Source organism: Fragaria vesca, linkage group LG2 (genome assembly GCF_000184155.1).
Source record: "Fragaria vesca subsp. vesca linkage group LG2, FraVesHawaii_1.0, whole genome shotgun sequence".
NCBI classification, from domain to species: domain Eukaryota; kingdom Viridiplantae; phylum Streptophyta; class Magnoliopsida; order Rosales; family Rosaceae; genus Fragaria; species Fragaria vesca.
Genome location: NC_020492.1, coordinates 14953785 through 14974305, shown reverse-complemented (window position 1 = coordinate 14974305; position 20521 = coordinate 14953785). Strand labels below are relative to the sequence as shown.

At 37.8% G+C, this 20521-nt stretch overlaps 4 protein-coding genes across 5 annotated transcripts; 2 read left to right on the top strand and 2 right to left on the bottom strand.

The window, feature by feature from the left end:
• The first annotated feature begins 2326 nt into the window (after positions 1–2326).
• LOC101307357 (pathogen-related protein-like) lies at positions 2327–3922 on the top strand. The gene is made up of 4 exons (XM_004290508.1): positions 2327–2583; positions 2683–2815; positions 2917–3218; positions 3318–3922. Exons 1-4 carry the CDS (start codon positions 2443–2445, stop codon positions 3459–3461), a joined length of 720 nt encoding a protein of 239 aa, XP_004290556.1. The 5' UTR covers positions 2327–2442; the 3' UTR covers positions 3462–3922.
• On the bottom strand, positions 3871–7970 carry LOC101307071 (uncharacterized protein C57A10.07-like). Its single transcript, XM_004290507.1, has 3 exons — positions 7055–7970; positions 4966–5087; positions 3871–4373 (listed from the first exon to the last, which is right to left on the bottom strand). The coding sequence occupies exons 1-3, from the start codon at positions 7641–7643 to the stop codon at positions 4044–4046; spliced, it is 1041 nt and encodes a 346-aa protein (XP_004290555.1). The 5' UTR covers positions 7644–7970; the 3' UTR covers positions 3871–4043.
• Positions 7971–8736: 766 nt separating this feature from the next.
• Positions 8737–11069, bottom strand: LOC101306580 (eukaryotic translation initiation factor 6-2-like). Of its 2 annotated transcripts, none has more exons than XM_004290505.1 (7): positions 10993–11069; positions 10564–10658; positions 10298–10480; positions 10172–10216; positions 9942–10072; positions 9338–9448; positions 8737–9225 (listed from the first exon to the last, which is right to left on the bottom strand). In XM_004290505.1, the coding sequence occupies exons 2-7, from the start codon at positions 10571–10573 to the stop codon at positions 8968–8970; spliced, it is 738 nt and encodes a 245-aa protein (XP_004290553.1). In that variant the 5' UTR covers positions 10574–10658; positions 10993–11069; the 3' UTR covers positions 8737–8967. The 2 variants fall into 2 exon arrangements, with proteins under 2 accessions (XP_004290553.1, XP_004290554.1); XM_004290506.1 differs by having other exon boundaries at positions 8737–9171.
• A 145-nt stretch (positions 11070–11214) lies between these two features.
• Positions 11215–13474, top strand: LOC101306289. Its single transcript, XM_004290504.1, has 6 exons — positions 11215–11486; positions 12100–12178; positions 12262–12324; positions 12855–12899; positions 12987–13043; positions 13142–13474. Exons 1-6 carry the CDS (start codon positions 11245–11247, stop codon positions 13232–13234), a joined length of 579 nt encoding a protein of 192 aa, XP_004290552.1. The 5' UTR covers positions 11215–11244; the 3' UTR covers positions 13235–13474.
• Positions 13475–20521: the final 7047 nt, after the last annotated feature.

The following is a 20521-nucleotide window of genomic DNA, read 5'->3' as shown; positions in this document are numbered from 1 at the left end:
GAGAGAGAGAGAGATGTTTGGGGAAAAGAAACTGACGTCTTGGTGTAGAGAGAGGGGAGGGCATTTTAGGTACATCGTAAAAGTAAAATAACAGATTTAGCCTTAAAAGTGGACTTATATGAGTAAAACTGTTATGGTGGACTTATGTAGGAGAAAATGTTCAGAATGTGACTTATATGAAATTTTCTATTTCATATATAGACAAGTTTAGATAAGAAGCCAATTAAACTTAAAGAGAATATTGTTTAAAGAAATTACTTTCATGTTCTTCTATTATGTGTCTTGACCTAATCGTTTCCTTATTTATTGGAAAATAGTTGAACTGAAACAAAACGAATGAGTTTTGAGAAGATGAGAATTTAGAATTTACTAGACATAATTGCATATAACGGGAAATTTAAACTCTTGTGTTATGAGTTTCATGGATATCGATCTCTTTGAAGTTATGGTAGAAATGTAGAAGTTAAAAATTTGGATGAGTGAATGAAGATCAATTTCTTTTGGAAAGAAAGCACAAGAGAACAGAGAAGAACAAGAAGGCGTTTGTGGTCGAGAAAACAAAAGAAAGCGATAGGCATATGGTCGATTAACACGTGGTCTTATCTAGATGGCCACTAGAAACTTCTACACCCAATCAGATATTTCTACTAAAAATAATATTATTTAATTTAGAGGTAAAAATATCAGACTGAGTTTTATTACTAATAGTCCACAATATACCAAAACCAAATCTCAATCAGAGAACAAAACACACAAAACAGAAAGACAAAAAAAAACAATTCGATAAATAAACCCAATTAAAATTAAGATCATTACATTCATTGTCGGCGACGGTTGGACTACGGAACTAATATAGGCAAACACATATTTTTGCTCGTGTAAACATCTTACCATCAATAAAGAGATGAATTAATCAATCATTTGTACGTGTCCCATGAAATCATTTCCAACTTTTCATTCAATCATTCTCGCTCATTGAACTCGCTCCACAACTATATAAAACTGTGTTTTTACTTGTTGCTAGCATTATATTAATATCGTGTGGTTTTCATTGTTCCTTGCAAGGTGCGCACAAGCTAGGCTGACTTGCTACCCTTTTTAAGGCTATCGAGTGCCGCACGGTCCTCTTTGCTCCTTCGCAAAGTCTGCCCGTGACAATAAGCGCCACCTTTATGGACCTCAAGCAATGGCAGAGCTGTATACGGGGCACCCCTCAGCCTTTTAGCTACTCTGTAAATTCAGCCATTTAGTCTATTGATTTAGAGTCTTCTAGCTAATTACACGGGCTGCTGGCACCCCTAACATATATTCAAGAACTAATTAATCATGAGGTTATCAAATAAAGAAGAGCAATGTGGCACTAACTTTGTAATAGTGTACTTGTATTCAAGTTTTGCTCTTTTAGAAAGAATGATATAAATTAAGCATAATAAAGAATGATATAAATTAAGCATAATAAATGGAAATTATGTGGTTTATCTTCATTTTCAGTTTTTATTACTAAATTGTACTAGTTGATTACCTAATTCAGCTATAAGTTTCTAAGAAACTTATTTAGTTTATATACTTGAAGACTAATCGTTTTATAAAGGATAGACACTATATTATGATTTCTATATTTTTTACAGTAACATAAATTGATAATTTTTATATTCTAAAAATAGTTGTTATAACATTGGGAGGGGACCACAAAAAAATTAGATTATCTTTATTCAGAATCTTCATTAATGTAGCTTTTTTTTTTTGACAACTTCGTTATTGTAGTTTTGATCTATCAGAAAGATTTTGATCTCGGTATAGCTTGATTTTTATATATATTGGTTGGCCCCCTATTTACAATTTCCTGGCTCCGTCTCTAACCACAAGGATGACAGATTCTTGACAGATTCATTTTGGTTACTCTACACTCTCCTTTCAATGGTGGAAGAGTCAGAATTGGTTTTTTAATTATCTTCAGCTACAGGTACTCATGAGTCATTATCATTATGGACCTCAAGGATGACAGATTCTTTTTCGTTACTCTACATGCACTCTCTTTCTAATGGTGGAAGATTATGAATAATTGATTAATTTATTACTAACCTTCAGCTAGTGAGGTACTCATAGTGATCTTGTAGTGAGAAAAAAAAAATTTAGTCAAAAGTTGTTGTTAATTTTGTGATATTTGTCATGATTCCAATATAATCAACTAGAACCATGCTTAAACATTCGAGGGAGGTACTGGGAACTTTCACGCTTCAAATTTTGTTACACTGGTCCTACTCATATTCCAAATCAGTGGACACTAGCAGTTGTTGAAAAATCAAACGTTAGTGTAACTGTACATATGTGTGTGTGATATATGTTTAAGAATTTATAACCCTATATATATGGTGATTTCTCTATCTGCTATTTCTAGCTAGTCATACGTAGAATTCTCAAAATTTTCTGAGACTGAGATCGATGGCATCTTCAGGAATTGATAAAGGAGACGATTATCGTTACTACTTGCATGGAGAAGAAGAGAAGAACACCAAGTGGAGGTATGGTTCCCCACCAAACTATGAAGTTGTCAACAATCTCTTTCATGAAGGCAGAACCAAGGTTTTGCAGCTCTCTTTATGTCTCTGTCTAACAGTTAGGGTGTTGGACATATTCACATACATAAACACTTATATAACATTTTCTGTAATTTGATGGAAGATATGGCCTCCTGGATCACTAGAAGAACGAGTGCAGAACCTTGTAAAGACATGGGAAATGGAGTTGTTTCATAAGACAAGCGACGCAGACTATAAATCGCTTGATTCCAGTAACTACACATTCAGCTTAAATGGTATTTTTTTTTTTTGTCTATTGAGCAACAACATTGTGGGGCTGGAAATCTATATCTAACTAGGTCATGATGAATAAATTGTAATTCTCATCATTTTGCAGGAAGAAAAGGTATAAGTTTGGCAGAGAAGCGAAAGCTTGGAGGAGGCTACAACTCTTTGCTGCAGACCTCTTTGCCAACTGAGTTCCGGTGCTACAACCCTGCTGAAGAAACCGTGGATTCATCTCATCGAGCTTTCACAACTGCCTTCCCACGCGGTTTTGCTCTCGAGATTCTCCATGTGTATTCCGGTCCTCCAGAAATTGTGTACAAGTTCAGGCACTGGGGTTACATGGAAGGTCCCTTCAAAGGTCATGCCCCTACTGGAGAATTAGTTGAACTCTTTGGGATGGCAGTGTTTAAGGTAAATGTCCTTGAGTTCTTCCTTAACCTATCGTAGCAGTCTTCTTCCTCTAGCTACTTCATCAATTGTCATGTAATTGATCCCTGAGATTTCAAACAGTTGAATGAATCTGAAAAAGTAGTGAGTGTCGAGTTCTTTTTCGACCGTGGTGAACTTCTGGGAGGCCTTCTAAAGGGTGCAAGCTTGGACAGTTCCCATGAAGAGGTGGCACCAACTTGCCCATACTTGAGGAACACAGGGTAGCTTATAACAGGGGAATTCGGCAATATTGTTAAGTTTGCCATATAATAGTAGGGTAGCTTCATGGTCTATCGTCTACAACCAAATAATTGATCCACAAGCTCACAGAGCTAGTCTTTTACTTTCAAGATTAATGTATTTCATCAATGTACTTATAGCTATTACAATTGGACTGTAAGAATTGAATAATATTGGACAAAGCCACAAGTGCAAAATTGGCATACAATGTGTAGTTAACCTGATGGGGATTTCGGCATCTGCTCCTTTTCAGGAATTTGAGACTTACATTCTTAGCTGATATAAGGTGCTGTCATGCAATCCACTATATAGTTTGCTTTTTTCTGTATGAAAAATGGTCTGACAAACATTTGATAATGTAAAAACCAAAACAAGTGAATTGGATGCACCAATAAACAGAATTGAACAATTGTTCACTCTTCTATATATATAACCATATTTATTTTTGAACAAGACTGATTAGAAGGGGAAATAAATCTATACTACTGCAAGATTCAAAAGTCCTTTTCTGACTGTTTAATTGGATTGATCCTATTTTATAAATCAAGGGAAGTAGGATATTGTTCATCAATTTAAGTTATGAGACCAAGGCAGAGACCCGGGATAAGGAGCAGTCCCACAATATCTGAATAGACCTTCAATTTCAGGACATCCATTAGGATAAGGAATAGACCTGTGAAATGGATCACGCCCTAATTTCTTATGGCGAAGTGAACCTTGGCACCCGTATGGATCCTCTTGGAACTGAGCCCGCACCACTGCCTCTCCTTTTCGAGCTGCTTCTTTTGCAGTAGATATTGCTGGGGTACCAGCATAGAAGAACCTCGACTCAGGAAAGCCAATTGCAGACCGATGTAAATGCGCAAATCTCTCCTCCTTGAAATCATAACTTACAACCTGGATCGCAAACCATGCAAAATCAGAACTATTGTTGGGTACAACCTGAACTTGCGTAAGCTTTCACATATTAGTAAGCCAATAAAAATTATAATTGAAAGGAAACTAAAAACAAGCAAAAACCAAAATGTGCTGTGGCAGAATGAGTTCTCATGTGTGAGGAGACAAACTAATAAACATGCTATCGAACAATTATGGACAAAATTTCTATCATGGTGCAATATTCAAAATGCAAGAGGATCCTTGGTTAAATGTTATAAGTAATTTCTGAAGAATTTAATAGTTGCAAAGGGAAACAAAAAAGACAATGAGCAAAGGGGGGCCAATATATCAAGGCATTTATTATGACATTTACTAGGTTGATACTTCTTATGGCTTCTGTTGGAGCAGTAAGACAATACTTTTGTATTACGCGCATACAACTATGACACTAAGAAATGAGCAACAGATGTTTTATGTATTATGTATCAGATAATGCATATACTGAGGTTGTGAACTCTGCAGCACATCCTAATTGCAAATCTAGTCCAGCCTACATACTTATGCACAGCTCTAGATAAGCATAACCAAAGGTCCACTAACATTGACTTACAGTTATATTTTGAGGATACATGCCAGTAAGCTCTCGAAACCGGCACACACTGAAGAGAAGATTCTCAAAGCTGTCCCTTGCATGCTCTTCTGTGAGTGCCCTCTGTCTCACATCTTCTTTGCCTAAAAAAACCATCAAGTTATAAGATTAATATGAGCTAAAGAATCAGTATTAGATGGTTCAGAGCCACATATTCATGCCTAATTGCATACAAATGAGGGTATAATTATCATAGTATGTTCTTCTTCCTCGCATTTTAAATTAAGAACTTGCAACTGGAGAGAGAAAACAAATGGTAAAGATTAGAAAACATCACAATCAATACCAGACCAGACTGCTGAGTAGTAAGATTTTGGGGGAACAGGTGACGAGCTAATCTAGAAGAAGCAATAGTACAAAAACAGAGACAATATGGGAAGGACTGATTTACTTTGCACCCCTGTTCCCCATGATTTGCGAACAACAGGTAATGTATCTACCAATGCATACAAGTTTTATGCCACTGACAACCAAAACCACAGGCCTTGCATCAGTAACTTCAAGAAGTAACAAATCACCTTGTTGCCATAAGATCATTGACGGTAATGTACCATGCAAAGTTGTGCACTTCTGTAAATAAAATAATTTTGTTTACTATAAACATTCACTGAAGACATAGTTACAGAGATTTGTCACACTACTAAATGAACAGTTATTCAGTCAGTTGTAGTGACATGAGTGGTAATCTATGTTGCAGACATGGATATGGATTTAAAATGATTTTTGGAGAAGGTACATGTACTATTGGTGTTAATGACTGGACTGTGGAAATCAACTAAAATTTAGAGAGATGACAGAAGTGAAGGTAATAGGTGATAACCCAGTGTAGTGTTGCTGACTACAGTTGCAAAACAATAAGACTTCGTGGAGCAAAAAAAGTCTTCTGTATATATTCAGTATAAGTGTGTAACTCCTGCTTCTTTTATTGTGGTCCCTTCTACAATTTCCATCTAAGACAGTCCATTACTCCATTGTAATTCTGATTCTGTAATTTAAGACTATCCAAAAGGTTTGACAGATACAAGCATAATCGATACAACCGTATGGACTCATCTCTCATCCAAAAGGCAAAGAGAGTAGGATAAATGGAATCAAAGACTCGGATAAATTTAATATGAACTGTTCACCAATTGAAGATCATTTCCTTAGAGAATAGTCTAGTAAATTGCAAAGATCATTTCCATAGAGAATAGTCTAGTAAATTGCAAAGATATGACTTACACTACATCACTTCTTTTTCCCTTACAAAAGTTGCTAATAAGGGCTTCAGTGAGAAGCCATCATTTTGCAACTTGTTTAATGTGGTTTTTCTTGTTTCTGAGCAACCTTGTGGACAAATAGAAATTCCATGAGCAGTAAGTTTATACAAGTTATTATTAGATCACGCTAAACAGAAACACAAATGTCTGCAAAGGTTTTTATGCGGAAGCAATTTTTATAGTCAAAATGACTCCTCATCAGAAATCACCATGCTTATTCAGATATCTTAGCCTTAAGTGAGAATAAAATGTTGCTGTAATGAACAAAGTATCCTTACTAGCCTTGTACTTTTTTAATAAAACTTATTCCAGCAGCGTCGCAGATATAACTAAAAATAGTTACTTCTTCCAAAACATCTTCTCCTAGGGAAGTTTATTTTTCTGTCTAGCCTACAATTCGGAAATCAAATATTAATACAAGTTCAGAAATAAAGCCATGCTTTACCCCAGAAGCATGATGAAACGTAATGACTTGAATTAGTTAGTATTAATTAACATCATATCTCAAACTTAATAGCATGATGAAACTTATATGATTTGGCTAAACTCAATTTAGGTAACTTCTGGCCACCCAAAACCAACATAAGATGGTATTGGCAACCAGTGTAATTCAATGAAAAAAGGCATGTGACAAATAGATTATAAACAATGACACATATTTGAAAACAGCATCTTGTAATCATTTGACATACCATCATCAATCAAACTAGTTCCGAGTTTATTATAAATCATATTTGAAACAGAGAATTCCAAAAAAATATTTAATGCAAAAGACATGGAAAGGAGCTCACCAAACCATCCTTTTGATTCAGCAACAGCCCAATAACTCTGTGCCTCACTCCGAGGACCGGCATCTCTCCGAGTTTCTCCACCACTGAATAAAAGCAGAGCTGCATTGTCTTTGGAGGCCGTTTCAATTCCCTCTTGTATATGTGCCAAAAAAGTAGAAGCTTGCCCAGGATTCTTCTGATAAGACTCCAAAAACCAAGAATCCTCTTTATCAACTTTCCCACAGCTACTACTAGTATAAACTGAATGCCCGGCAACCATGACAAGATTCTTGAGAATCGGCAGAGGATAGCTATCGAAATCCATGCCATATTTTTTATAGCTGCTCATTTGAAACCGGTTCTCATACAGAGGCAAAAGTACAAGAATTGTGACCCCAACTAACAAAGTGATCATGAAAACTAAGCAAGGGTGCAGCTTGCAATAGTACTTCAAGCGGTTCCCAACAGACCTAATCATTTTGATGGGATTGGGTTTTGATTTTCTATGCTTTCGGGTTTTTCTAATGGTTCCGGATTCTAAATCAAACTCACCACTTGGGTATGCAACAAAGGACTTAGGATTTCCAGACCCATAAGGATTATTGCTCATTATAGTATGAATCCAGCTTATGGGGATCGAGTTGAATTGAAACTAGCATTACCCAGATCAGAATTTAGAGCAGAAAAACAGTGGTGATCATGAATTTGATGATACAAATGCAGAACAATGTTGACAGTTAGAGAGAGATCTAACTGGGTTCTGTATCAGCGATCAAAACGAATGAATACGATGATAAAGGTTGCAGCTTTGAGGAGAACCAGATAGATTAAGATCAAGGCTGAACCAAAGAGTGAGGGCTCACCGGAACTGCTTGAAAATGGTGGCAGTGATTGGAACTGAGAAGTTCAGAGAATCTTCGTGTTAAATTTGGACTTCGATTTTCTTCTTTTTACGTTTTTCCTTTATAAAGTGGGGTTTAGTCAATTTTAAGTTATTTGTTGGGTCAACATGAAAAAAAGGTATTTTAAAAAAACAAGACCAAAAACAACTTTTTAAAAAATATTATGTCCCTATGGTGTTCTTTACCTCACGTTAAGAAAAAAAAAAAAAAAAAGTAATCAATTTTTTTTGGATCAAGGACTTGTTTCACAGTAAGGATTCCCACGGCAAAAAGTTTACCATATTAGATTTTGACTGAAATGTATTACCGTATTAGATTTCGACCGAGATGTAAAAGGTTTCAATGCACATTACATTTAGATAGATTAACATATGACTCGTACATAAAGATGACACGTAAATTAAAAAATCGTTCAAATAAGTAGTCAGCATAACGCGTATCAAATTATAATTATAATTAATTTTCTTTACTCATGAATTTGATTAGGTGGTGAGGAGTTGCTACAGGTTAATAGGTACGGAGTCCACGGCTTATTTTTCCGGTCAGATCCTAGCATGTCATGAACTCAAATTGAAACAATGTTTCTAGTAAAATGGAAGTCTGGAACCTCATCTGATTTTTTGAGCTCAGGAGGAAGTTCATGAACATCAATTCAACACACTGAGTTTATGTTTTGACAATGCAATTTATGTATTTATATGAATTCTTATGGGCATTTCAACTTTTCAGGCAGTATGAGTAAAGTGAGAGTAGTAGAGCAGCTTGGGAGCAACATTAGAAAACACATGTAACAGAAACATATATGAGTAAACATATGGGAGTCTTCTTACACAGATGGCATTCTCTTAACATAACCCAGCCAATACTGGTTCAGCTCTTCCCAACATAACCAACAACAAAATTACTCAAATTCAACAAAGTCCTAACATAAACAATGCAAGAATTATACATCTTGGAGAAATTAGATCTTTTCTACTTAAGACTTTAAACAAAGCTTCTTCAGTTTCGTATCAAGTATCAAAGAGATTTAGCTCAGACATAGCTGTCAATCAATGATTTCCTCATTTCATCCACAATGGCACTAGGTTGAGCTTCCCTCAACTTGAACACACTTTCAATCACTGAGACTTCTGTGGCAGTTGTATCAGATCCACAGAATGCTGTCCAATCATTCACTATCATGCCAGCAGCTATGACTTCACTACCACGGTTGACTGTCCCAGCAACCAGAGGAACCTGAAGAAGTGTTGAAAGTTCATCCAAGTCTTCAACAGATGTGTGTGGATGAACCTGCGGCAAGTATGTAAAGATAAGAATTATCAAAAAAAAAACATGAATGACAATATAATTAATTAATCTTTCACCAAAAAATGCCTCAAAACAACCAGAGACAAGTTCTTACCAAGCCACCTCTGTTGGACAAGGCACAAAAGCTGCCAACAAGAACATTAGTAGCAATAGTGTTCCGAAAAACTTCCACCCCAAGAACATCTGTGACCATCTCCTCAGTTTCCTAAGAAAAGTAAAATAGAATGAACAAATGCAGTAAAAATCATAAAATGCATTTCAAACTCAAAGCTTTATATCATTTGTCATACATAATGATCGCCTTAGATGCACACTGCAACATTCTCATTCTAAAATGATCGTGAATGAATAGATTTCAAGTAGTGTTCATGGCTGTTCTAAGATCGCGTGATAGTCTGCTTGTGACAAGAACAAGATATACTAATTGCAACAAGCACAAGAAACATTGCCCTCTACGTATGCAAATGATCTCAGTCAAAACATGTAACTCAAAATATAAACTTAAAAAACCTACAAGAGATCAACACATAACATTTTGAAAGAAAGACTTGGTTCAAAAGAATTTGGTGGATAAATGGATTTGCTGGGTGTGGACAGGAGGTAACCCTAGGCTTTGGTGCTTCAATGAATTTTGCAGGGGAAAGTATGCAACATGTAATAACCAAAATAGCAACTTTCAACGAGTATAAAGAGATTACCCTATCAAGATCAGGGTGTGTAAGAGCAACATGATCATTGCACGTAATGCAGTTACCAAGAGCAGATAGTCTCTCTTCAATGCGCTGAACAACAACTTGGTCAGGCAAGCTGTTCCTCAAGTGTTGTAGTTCTTCAAATTCAAAAAGCAATGGAAGATCAATAAGTCGCAAAGCAAATAACACCATACGCAAAAAGACAAAGCTAAGTGAGAATAGAAGAAAAAAAAAACCTTGGTCTGTGGTGGTGTGAGGCAGAAGAAGCCCATTTTTATTCCCTGTATAAAAAAATTTGTCATTGAACAATACAAAACAGAAATCAAAAGAAAAAAGATATTGAACTGAATCAAATGTAATACCAGCACAGAGGCGACCAATGATGCGGGTGCCACCAATAGAGGTCTTAACCACAGGGATAACATCTGCCAACTCAGCCTCAAATGTGCTGTAGAAGCTCTCAGAGCCTCCGATGGCAACCAAACAGTAAGCATTAGTCAGCTTGGAGAAAACCCCAACCTCACATGAGTTCTCAAATTGCAGCCCTACACACCCAATTACGTTTACATCATCATCCAAACACAGATACAAGCAAAATTTGCACAAAGGATAAAAAACCAAGACTTACTGGTCGCCATGGTTTCACAGCAAAACTTTGCAACAGATGGAAAGTATATGTATGTTTAGCGGCGAGTTCCCGAAAACCTCTAGGTGGAAGCAAGCCTGCATCACAATAACTCTGATAAGCCTACATAACTACACAGATACACACCCATATACGCCAAAAACTTCTCAGAAATTCCCAATCCTTTATAATCTATTATCATTAACTCAATAATCAAACCTCAAATCATCATAACCTATCAAAATAAGCTGTATCCATGAGCATCATTGACTATATTAAGCTCTAAAATCCAATCCGATCACCCAAATCAAAAGACCCAATTGCATAAACTCTCTTATAAGCTTCAAAAACACACAGACAACCTTCTATTCTAAGCAGTAGCATAGCCTACACCAAAAAAACTAAGTAAAGAGAAAAGCAGAGAAAACCCACCAAGCAAAATCGGCGGCGGCTCACGCAAAAACGAAAACGAGAGAGATAGACGCTTTCTGGGTATCAATTTTTGGGGAGGAGACCAAATATAAAGAGGGTTTAGGGGTTTAGGGGTCAAAACCGAAAAGAAAAAGGAAACAGGTCATCGAAGACACACCGGGTAAGGCCCAAACCCGGCCCACTAGAAATTATACTAATAGTGGAACCACAATTTCTGAAGCCCTTGTTTCTTTCTCTCTCTGAAAAACGGAGATGGTGGCCTCCTCGTCTTCTTCGTTGTCCTCGTCGGACTCGTCGTCGGGTTCTCGGCGCCGTCATCGCCGCCGCAACAACCGTAGCCGCCGTGACAGGGATAAAGACAAAGACAAAGATGCCCTCAAGATCCGGAAGAGGACCAGCCGTAGCTCCCACGGCAAACGACGCCGTAGACACCGCCACCACCACTCGTCTTCTTCCGATTCTTACTCGTCGTCGTCCGATTCCGACGATTCCAGGTCTGGAGCAAGTTAAAGATTAACGGTTGCTGTGTTTGGTTGTGTATCTATATGTTTCTATCTTTGGTTGTTGATTAAGCTTGATAAGGGATTAAGGTCATGAAGTAATTAATTATCTTTGGAAAATTCAAATTGTGTGATTCTAGATTTGTGTTTTGCAATTTTGAAGCGACTAGTTTGGCTAGTGTTTGTATGGTACTCACAAGATTCGAGACGACGTGACTAGTAGATTAGTTGTTTTATTTTGAATTTTCCAATTTTCGTGGAAACCTGGTTATATTTTTTCAGTTGAATTCTCCATTTATCATAGAAACATGGTTATTTAGTTAATGAAATTGAATGGTATTGGACCTGGAAGTTTAGGTAAGTGGATTGCAATGTTGACGACCATTGATGTTGTGAGTTTCATGTCAACCGAACAAGAGTTTAGATTGTAGACTGATAAGACTTAACTGTCGATGTGAAAAGATTTTGGCTTGATATAGCAAATAGTTTTTCTGTTTTTCAATGTTAATTAAATCAAACATTACTGTGGAGTGCTGTCTTTTTGAACTGTCGATAGGTGCAGTTGTTTTTTTTTTTTTCCTAAAAACTGTTTTGATGGTTAATGCAGAAGTGATAGCTCTTCAGACAGTGAACCGGAAACATCTAGTCAGTCAAAGAGGCACAAGAAGAATGACAGACAGAAGAAGGTGGTTCTTTGGTATTTATTTCTCGTGCTACATTAATTTTCTGATTGTGCTGAATCTCATTCAATTGCCCATTTTTTTGCTAGAGCAAAGAAAAGGAGCAGAGCAAGAGTCATCGGCATAAACATCATAGGAGTAAACTAAAAGAGGTAAGCTAGTATTCTTTCTATAGGTCACTTGGTTCCATACAATTGTTTTCTGTAGCTTAATTCGTTGTCCTTTCGGCAATATGGGTGAGGAAACACAGCTGTGTTTTTCAGTAAGAAAATAATAGAGAATTAAAAGTGTAAGAGAATTCAGAAATTGGATCTTCCTTCCATAGGACTTCACTGAATGCATCTGGCCTTTGAGAATGTTGGTTAGAATGCATATGATTTGACTCATTGTCCTTATGGCTCCATCTTTCTCCAAACTCAAAAGGAAATAATTTATTGAATATGTCACCCATACACGTCTGCCAAGTTTCTGCTAAGCATGCACATTGTGTGGCATTTTGTGCATGTTTTTTTTATATACATTGATTTCTGAGATACTTATAGTACTTTCTACCTGTTTATGGATTGGCTCTTCTAAATTGGAGCTGGGATCTGCAACATGTTTACTGGGCGCTTGATTGGATTGCCTGGATGATGTTTCTGGGTTGATTCTTCCCTTTTTCCTGGTAATTGGAGGAATATAGAAGCAGCAGAATGAGAGAAATAGCAGCCCTGTTCGGCTTTCAAAGGTTTTTATCTCACTCTTGATAATTACAGTTCCAACTTTTCTGATTTCTATGAGCACGTCAATAATGTTTCTTCAATTCTTCATACAGTTTTTAGGGCGTGACAAAGATGATGGAGTGCGTCGCAGTGCTGTCTCTGGCAAAAAGGTTATTTCTAAGAGAGTTGGGGGAATTTGTGATCATCTATTTCTGTCTTGTTCTTTTGTCCTGGATACGAAAATAAAATCCTCTTTTCTGTGGTGCAGATTCTGTTGAAACTTGACAAATCAAAGGAGGACAAGGCCGCAGAAAACAAACGCAATGAATTGCTGAAGTTCTTGAATGCTAGTTTCGACTGACGAAGGACAAGATTGCTGGAGACAAAAGGAATGAACTGTTAAGGTTATCGAATGCTACTCTTGATTGATGTTGTCGAGTCTTTTAGTTCATGGAATCAGGAAACAAATGAAGGAACTGTTCAGTTCAAAGATTATTTCTCCTTATTTTTTTATGTTTTTGTTACTGATGATGAATGTACAACATTGTCAAGTTGGATTCATGAGTGAGCAAATTAGAACTTGGTCGAACCATATATTATTAAAACCCTAGTTGAAAATCTTTAATTTGGGTGCGTGTTGCCATTATAAATTTATATGTGTGGAACCTTTTTCTTTCAATGATTCGCCATTCCCTTTCAAGTTGATGAGTGATGAACTAATCTTGTTTACATGTGAGGAACTTCCCTGTCTTTGCATTGCTACTACCTGGAAAAGGCTGGTACCATTCTTTGGTGATGTATAAGTAATCGATAGTTGTAGTCTATTCTCATCTGCTTTAATGCATTAAACAATCATCATTACTTTGCGTTGGATGACTTGATGACTGGCTGTGAGTTGAGGTTAAGTTGGGATTCAGATTTTCGCTTAACGTAGGTCAAGGCGTCAAGCTTCAAGGCTACTGTTCAACTTGGCATTTATCAAAAAGCAGCAGCCTAGGATGGAAGCATCATCTTTTGCTAGGAAAGGGTCAAATATCAATATCTCATACGGCTCATGGCTGAATGTGGTTTACCCTGAGGAGTGTACAATGCGAGCCGGGATTGGATATACAAATACTCAGAAAACAAAAGAGGTGAAGAAGTAAACAAAACGAAGACATTCCCGACTCTCAAGCTATTCTGCTGGAGGAAGGAAACAATTTTATTGCAAACTCAACCTCATCCCATTACAGCCGAAGCTCTACAAAAGTAGCTGATCTTAGATCAGAACATAAACCGGCAGGATGAGGCTGGTCAGCCAGTTTTGAGGGCACAACCTCCTCCCAAGAAGCAAAGCAACATCAGCTGTATAGTAGGCTATTCTGGAAGTCCAACTTCGATGAACATAAGCAAAGGCTCAACCTTCGAATGTGCACAAGATTGGGGAAACTTGCCAAAACATTAATTGTTACTATTCATTGAATAACTTTCCAAGTTGTAAATTAATGGGAAACATTAGAACATCAACCTATTATTCTTTGAATTGAAACAGAGTACAGTTAATCTGGGGATTCCAATTGTATGTTCTTGGATGCATCAATAACAACTTGAAGGGGAAACCTGAAACCCACTGTCCAAATACCATCTTGTTCACCATAAAATCCATCACTTCCCCACTTCGGAGATTCTTCTCTTTTTAAAAGGACGCTCATTTATAACCCGATGACGAGTCTCTGGTTCTTCTGCATTGCAGCATTCTTGGCGGTCCATAAATTCTTCGAATGAAACCACGAGGTGACCCTGCCTCCAGAGATGCCGACCAAGGGGATCAGTTGGCTCCTCCCACCGTCGGGGATCGTCCGGGTCTAAATCTTGTATTGGTATCACCAATGATCAATTTCAAACCAGAAAATCCCAAAACCCAAAACGCTTGTTAATAGGTACACTGGAAAATTTATAAATCCGTAGGGTAAATATGTCATTTAACGAAGCCTCTTAAGCAGATTTTTCATCCTATATAAAGGGTACACTAGGGTTGAGACTTTCTCATGCTACCGCCCAGCCTCAGAGCCTTTCTGGGCAGAGAATGGAGATCCCTGTTTTGCTCTGTTTCTTTTGAGTTTTGTTTGTTTTTGGTTCTGGGTTATAGGTTTCTGTTGTATTGTTTTTTATTCTCTGCTAATGCAATATTGCAAATACGCACATAGTTCTTCTTGGAAAGCTTGAAAGTAATTTCCAGGATTTTATTTGTGCGTACATCGAAATGAAATCCTCTCTGCTTGAGTCTTCTCCTTCTTAAATCCATGGAGATGTGCTCCAATGAAATTGGATTACATGTTTTGCTGATCCCCATCTCAAGAATTTGTTAGTGGTGGTCTTGGCTTCGTTTTGGACAGGGGAAATCTTGCCAGACGCTTTTTGATTTCTCCAATTGCTTAAATATCTTACTTTGGAAGAAAACTGCAGAGCTGGGTCGATTGAGTGCATAGCACAGCAGCAATACTTGTAAAGGGAAGAAAGATTGGGTGTTAGATTAGTTAGGACTATGAGTGAATCTCAATATTGGTATCGTTGCAACACGATGAAACTACTATCAAATAATAGGTAGGAAATTAAAAAAATGAGGATGCGAACACATAGGAAATAAAAGGACATGTCTTGAAACTAATTTGGTTTGTTCTTGAATAATTTGGTGCATACGAACGAAAATCAAAATCAAAATTCTAAAAATCAGAAAGGATAAAAAACTAGATGACAATCTGTGGTGTCTTGATGATGAAACAGATATCAGATACACCACATCTTAGTGTCATTCGATGTTGATCACTCCATCGCGCCGTTCTTTGTAACAATCTTTGCATTTTTCTTCGATCGGTACTGTTTCCTAAGCAGTCGTACTAGAGCTGCATAATACACAAGATACGGATGAAAATCAATGATTCAACTTAATTTGTGTATATGAAAAATTTTAGCTATAAAAATAAAGCTTGTCACAATCTAGTGTGCTAAGACTTTGCTCCCAAGTTGTTTTGGGCATATCAGAAACAATCAGGTGTTGTTCAAATAACAGCAATATCACTTCCTTCACCACCAACCAAGTCGCTAAAGAAGATTGTAAGAGGCTAAGAGCAGTATGGCAAAGACACTCTTCATTATGTAGATTCTTTAGATTAATTCTTTTCTAGGTTGATTGTATAAGAAAATTTTCCCATAACCATGAATCTCATTCATTGGACTAAGATAAAACTTGTTTCCCACACAATACTTGTACTGAAATTTGAAATTGTTATCTCTATAATGTTAACTATTCTAAATAACTAGCACACAACAACGGATCCGGATCCTCTCCTCATATTTCTCTTCTAATACTTCCTCATAAGATGATCTTGACCATCCGTCATAAATCAAGGGCTCAGTGTGTGCGCATAACACTTCCACATATGATTTGTTGTATCTGAACATAAACTCTAATTTTCATCAAGAACCTATCAAATTGATTCAGAGAATTAATGAAACTCAACAATTTTTTTTCCTTCATTACAACCAAAATTATTGGTTTCTTTAACATCTAATTAATTTCTTCCTCAAATGGTTGAACACCAATTTAAACTCAATTTGTCTCCGCTTGTCTTTCGTCTTTTTACAGGACCATTAACAAATATATCATCATATATTGTAAATTTAAATAGCTAACTTCTTTACATAAAGTAATATATAATATCTTCTTTACATAAAGAGGTATAGAATCACATTTGCATGTTTGCCATTTGTAAGATTTATGTAAAACCAATCTATTTAGATCAGTTGGGTGTTCAGTTTGTGTAGTCAATCAATATTTTTATTCATGTTTTCCACTATTGAAAAGCATTGAAGTTTTTGATAGTTGAATAAAAAAATACTTTCTTAGAAACAAACGTTTAAAAAGGAAGAATACCTAGCAACTTCAAGACATAAAAAGAAGAATATCAAGAGATTTCCTTTTATAAAACAAATATTATAAAATAAGTTTTGTATTTGGTCTTTATATTTGTATTTTCTTTATGTTTTGGAATGGTTTTGGCTTAGTCCCCATTGTTTATGTATTCTTCTTTCATTAACAAAAGATCTGATAAGGGAATGTCTTTGGTTTTTGGAAGCTCCTGCGATTTCAAAGTTTATACCAAAACCTAGTTATAGGATTTGTGAAGCAGCGCGGTGGCAACTCTGATCTCGTCTGCAGCAGGGCGCTCTAGCACTGCAAGTGCGAGGACGAGGTCGGTGGTTGTGATCTTGGAGAAGACCGAAGATGTTTTCTAGGTTTGAGGCGATGTGGCTCTGACGACTGTTTGGCTTTGTTGAGGGTGTGCACAGCAGTCCTCCTAATTGCAGAGCTGTTGTTTCGCGGCTGTGGGCAAACATACATAGGTACCATTTGGGAGCGAACGACAGCGTGCTCGAAGGTTGTCAGAGTAGGAATTGGTGATCTCGGCTCCGAGGTGCAGGGAGGCGATTTCCGATTTGCAGTCACCGATTGATTTCAAAAGCGTAAGGCGGGATGAAGCGACTTGCATCTGGTGTGAAAGGCGTGATGTTTCGCTGTCTCGAAAAACCCCCAGACTAATCGGCGATTGACGACTCCGGTGAAAGTTCTGACGGCTATTAGAGTCTGCTAGGAGAGAGGGAGAGGTCACCGGCTTGTGTGCCTAATTCCTCTGGGCTGCAGTTGTGGACTAGAGGAATTAGGCTTCTGAGTCTCCATCTTTTTCTTTTCTCTACCACGGCTCGACATCTGTTGGGCTTTCGCCATAGTACCCTAGGGCTCTTAGGGAAGACCCATATTTGTGTCCTAGAAACTCAGCCTACCTCCCACTTCGATGAAAGGTACACCATTGGGTTTGAGGCCTCTAATCGGGGAGGTGAGTTGAGTTTTTAAGGCACGGTATGTTATTATGCTTTCTAGTATTTCATACCCGTTTTTTTTGATATACTTTTGAGGCTTGTTATTTCAATTTTTAGATGTAGTCTTATATTAAGTTATGAACTTTGTTGGTTTGAGTGGTTTTCAGACCCTCTTGTTTGACCGTTTTCGAAAACTGTCATATCGTCCATGAATAACAAAAAATTACCTATTGTTGTCTTGACTGATGGGAATTGTTTACACCTCCTGACCTTCCTTTAGAGTGATAAAACATTATGAGTGTACTTGCCTCAACCAGCCGAAGGTCCCGATCGACTGCCTAGAAATGTATTTGGCCTTAATTAGGCCCAAGGCACATTGCATTGGGTGACACCACTCTCCCTACCTTGATGAGTCACCATAAGAGCAATATGGTAATTACAGCTGGCACACCTACTCCTAGCCTTATAAATACAAGTTATTTCTCTCTATTATAGTAAGCCTCCACTCTCCACTTCACCCCCACCTTACTGTACATTCATCATGTAGCCCAACCCGCCCGAAAGGAGGGTTGAAGGCTAGCCAGCTCGGTTTTCCCTTCTAACACAGTTTACTCATGATTGACAGGTTGTGGACATCAGAGATGAAGTGTTCTTCCCGCATTCTATGTAGATCCGCCCCACTCCCTGCATCTACACAAACTTTTGACGCTAGAATGAGGGCCCTGATGGGAAACAACCTTATGGCTCACAATGAGCAATTTCACTATTCAGCCGGATTTCATTTTTTGGAAATCTTCTTTTTTCGGCAACAATGTTTTCTCTCCTCTTGGATCTTCATCAGCCAACGCATAGCTTATACATGCATATCTTTCTTGATTTTCATCCATTCTAGACTCCATTAATTGTAGACGAATCAATCTCCCTTATCTCATGGGTTTTCAATTTAGGGATACTGGGTTCAATTACGGTGAGATTTCATTAGAGTAAAAACATATATGAGATTTTCTCTCCTCCACCACCACTAATTTATCGATGTTGTCGCCTCTCACTTATCTACCACCACTGTACCCACCAGCCTCCGACGAGTTGAATACTAGTCTCTACATCGTTCGACAACGCCTGAAAGTGGCTCACGCACCAGCTTATCAATACCCAGAATTGCTCTGGACACCTAACTCTCCTGGGTACCATCTTTCTCATGCTCCCATATTCTCTGTGCACGATTTGTCACTTGCAATTCGATAACTCATCTCTTCTTCAGTAATTATCATCATCATCCTACCCTTATGTCTACAAGCTTCGCGTAGAGGAGAGAAAGGTCGAAGAAAGAGGGAACAAATCGGGATCTGTCCTATCCTCAATTACCTGGAGCGTATCCAGCATTACCTACATCAGTAGTGTGCTCACTAGTCCCTGACGAGCTAGGCCCTGCCTTCTTGCCCTCCGTCTATGTACAAAAATGCAAGGGTCGTGTGATTAGAATGAAGGGTAAAGAAAATGTAGAAGCTTAGGGTTTTTGATCTATATACTAATTGATTAAAAGTCTTGCGACAAGAAAAAGAGAAAGTGTAAGCTGCGTAGCAATTGATTAATAGTTTACTATGATAGAGATTTGCCGTCGTAAATGCTTTAGATTATTCACAACACCAAATTTATGTGGCAATAGGGTCTCAATTGCGACGGAAGCGCTGCCGTTGCAAAAAAAAAAAAAACCACAAAAGCACTTTATTCTAGTAGTGGTTAATAGTACAATTGCGATGGAAGCGCTACCATCGCAAAAAAAACCCACAAAAGCACTTTATTCTAGTAGTGGTCGATAGTACAATTGCGATGGAAGCGCTGCCATTGACAAAAAAAACCCACAAAAGCACTTTATTCTAGTAGTGGTCGACAGTACATATCCAACTTGCCCCTTTTTTATCTCCGACAACACCTACTCTTCCACCTCCTTCTCTAACTTTGGTTGTCATCGATACTCTGTCAAGGGCTAAGAGGGTTGTGGGTGGGTGGAGCGATACCATTGTGATCTATCCCCACGCGACGACGACATTGAGAATAAGTGGATCACGACTCCAATTGTGGCTGCAACGATTGAGAGGGTTGTGTTGTTGTATATAGGCTGGTGTTTTTCTGGAGTGTTTAACTTGTAGAAGCTAGGTTTGTACTTTCCAGGCGCACAATGTCTCGCCGACTTGGCATATCAAGTTTGATGTTGATCTTGGACGAGATGGCAGGTGTGGGGTCGCATCTGGACAAGCCGCCGAATTGAGGTGGGCATGGTAGTGGCTCTAGCGGTGTTACTAGTTAGGGTGTTAGCAAGACCGGTCTGGGTTCATGGATGTGGGCTTTTGGGAGTAGGTTGAAGTTCGTTGAACTTTTTGGTCCATGTCACTTTCCCTCCTCTTCTTGATTTGGACTGAATTTGTTTGGGTTCTGTTGTACTTTACTCTCTTTTCCGAGGAAAAAGTACACCATTAGGTCTCTAGACCTTAAAACCAGAATGTTTCTAGCACTTTGTAGGTTATTTGCTAATCTAGACTAGATAAGTCCTGCTGTTTGGACATTAGTTCTTTTGTGGTAGACTTCTTCCTAGCTTCATAGGATTGTAGACATGAAAATGGGCAGTGATTTGTAAATAGAGTCGTCTTCAGACCTCTCCTATATTGCACGGGCACGGACACGAACACGGCGACACGGTAAAACTTACAAACTGAGTTTTCGACACGGCTTGAACACGACAAATAAATAATATGTTTATGTATTTTTAATACATACAAAATATACTAAAATA